Below are 2,653 nucleotides of genomic sequence, written 5' to 3'. Positions count from 1 at the left end.
TGACTACAGATTCGTATTGTCGTTCGGCGGCGCCCGGTATGCGCAGCTTGTTCTGGACGCTTGTATACTGTGTTGCTCGTGCCTTAGTCACAAATCACCGCACATAACACCACTGAAAATGTCTTGTACGATGTTTAGAAGAATTCGAGCTCTATTTTTATCATAGCGTTTAAAAAAACGATGGGAAGCCTACGCACACACTTCAAGCAAACAGAACACAAACACAAATGTACTCGTTAAATGTTATGTATAGTGCATTGCGCGTAATATTTGACCATATAGCTTACACTGGAAGCATATAAAGAATCAAAAATTGAATTAACTGTATCGTGGAACATTAATATATTGCCTTCAAGTGATATTCCACATCCTAGTATAAATTGCACAGTTGACACTCATAACATACACCCTACTAAAACATAACATACTGCTAAAATCTGCTGTCCGCAGCTTTTCTCTCCACACTTTGGAATCTGGATGACCGAGCACTACCCCTAGACTTGCGGGTATATTCCTTCTTCAAAGGCAACGAATCCAGCGTCTTCTTCATGTAGACCATAGAGTCCATGGCATCGGTAGCGGACAAAGGGCTTCCCAATGTTGGCTGCTCGGACATGTGCCGGAAAGTGAGCTGAGCAAGCAGCATCACGAAGAGTGCGGTTGCAGCTAGGGCGAAGAGGATGTCGTTACGCCCAATGTCTCGCTGCACCGATAAAACGATGGCACACACGCCTCCCACACGGCCGAAGCCGAATAGCCAGCATATTGTCCCGCAGCGCACACGTGTCGGGACCATTTCTAAGACATTCGTGAAAATGAGGACTTTGACCACGTATGTCAGCGGCTTGGCTAAAAGGAACGACAGTGTAGTTAGGGAAGCATATCCTAATGCGAAGCTCACGCTTATCACGCAGGTGGTGCTACCGACAGCTGCTACTGTTGCGGCCAGCAAGCGTTGCGGTGAAATTTTTCTGAACATAACGTATAAGAGGATGAAGCTTGCTAGGTTGGCTCCGCTTGAGGTCCACTGGAACCAGGCACTTGTTCCGGACGCTACGTGGGCCTGGGCGGCCAGCATGGAGTATTGTGTGAAAGTAGCGGCGAACGCTAAGCCGAGCATCACAAGCGCGCTGCGCTGCACTGCCTTTGCTTCAACTAAGTCCCCTGTTGTGATAGTGATGCGCCTTTTGGTCCTGAGAACCTCTGTCTTGAGCCTTTCCAGCATGCAGGCAGTGGTGGAAACAGGAAAATGGTTCTCCTTTGCCGCGACGATCATCAAGACCTCGGCTCTGTTGATATCGTTCACGGCAATGCACCAACGTGCTGACTCGTGCACTGCGGAGAGCGCGTACAACGTGAGGACAGTCGGCGACAGGATGAAGATCTGCATAATAATCCAGTTGATCTGTCGGAGTAGCCGTGCCACGGCAAGCCACACCTCGACCATTAGCATGCCTGCGGTCATGGCAGCACACAGGTGCCTGTTCCTGTTCTCGTGCGTCGACGCCTCAAAGAGCAGTGTGCAGGAGAGAATCGCGACCGTCGCCGCGCAGCCAGAGTTGAGGAACCTAGAGAGCACGTACGCCTGGTATGACGCTGCGCAACATCCGGCCAGTGTAGCCATCTGCAGTACCGCCACAGCTGAGAGAAGTACAGGCATCCGTCCGACCCGATCCGCCACGAGCCCGACTGCGCTCATGACGATCAGTGAGCCGGCGATGTAGAAGGTCTCCGCCAGAGCTCGCAGCCGCTCTCTGTGGCATACCAAGTCCCAGTAGCTTACGACGGTCCTGCTTCCTTGCTCCGGGTCGTAGTCCCACTTGTCGCAGCTCACAATCCGCGTGTCATTTGGGTCTCCCGGGTGTTTGAAGACGCTGCACCGACTCAAGCTACCGTCGGCTTCTAGAGGGATCGCTGCGTTCCTCCAGGAGTCAGCAGACATCACCTGGTCCTGCGGCTGCTTGCACCAGTGGTCAACATCGCCTGAGATGAGAGGGAAGACGAGGGTGTGGCACTGCAGTGCACATACGGAGAAGATGGCAAGAATGAGGAAAGAGCGCTGAAAATAACCGTAGCCGAAGACATCGCCACAGTCATAGCAGTCGCTCGTCACTAAGTCTACCCGACTCAGCCTCCACCTAGACAAGAGTAGCATCTTTGAGGCTAGTAAAAAGGTAGTTGCCTCTGCCCTAATCTGAACTGCGGCGTTTTCTTCTTCTTCTTCTGCACAGTAAGCATGACACATACCCACGCGCGGGGATTGGCAAAGAACGGTGGTGAATGCCAACGAGGTATACGAGGGGGTACCCAAAAGAAACCGGACTTATTTTTGTTTGAACTTATTTGTTCACATTTTAAGCACAGACCTTCAATCTCTTTCAAAGTATTCCCCACTTGCAATGATACGCTTGTGGAATCTTTCATTCTATTTTTCAAAACATTGTTTAAATTCATCTTTTGTGATTCTTGACAGTGCCTCCGTCGTTTTTTTCTTCACCTCAGCAACATCAGCGAAACGCTTTCCATTCACCTATTTTTTCATTCTAGGAAACAAAGGAAGTAGCACGGGGCAAGGTCGGGAGAGTATGAGGGGTGAGGAATAGGGGTCATGCCATTTTTGGTCCAAAATTGTCGTAGAGACAGGGCTGTGTGA

At 50.5% G+C, this 2,653-nt stretch overlaps 1 protein-coding gene across 1 annotated transcript; it reads right to left on the bottom strand.

The window, feature by feature from the left end:
* Positions 1-430: 430 nt before the first annotated feature.
* Positions 431-2,155, bottom strand: LOC149361697 (solute carrier family 22 member 7-like). Its single transcript, XM_089568127.1, has one exon. The coding sequence runs from the start codon at positions 2,153-2,155 to the stop codon at positions 431-433; it is 1,725 nt and encodes a 574-aa protein (XP_089424253.1).
* Positions 2,156-2,653: the final 498 nt, after the last annotated feature.

Source organism: Amblyomma mixtum, chromosome 2, assembly GCF_055824585.1.
Source record: "Amblyomma mixtum isolate Tamu chromosome 2, ASM5582458v1, whole genome shotgun sequence".
Classification (NCBI taxonomy): Eukaryota; Metazoa; Arthropoda; class Arachnida; order Ixodida; family Ixodidae; genus Amblyomma; species Amblyomma mixtum.
The sequence above is the reverse complement of the archived record's forward strand: the minus strand, read 5'-3'. Positions and strand labels throughout refer to the sequence as shown.

Excerpts from the sequence above, each read along its gene's own strand:
- LOC149361697 (XM_089568127.1), bottom strand. The coding sequence starts at position 2,155 with ATGCTACTCTTGTCTAGGTGGAGGCTGAGTCGGGTAGACTTAGTGACG.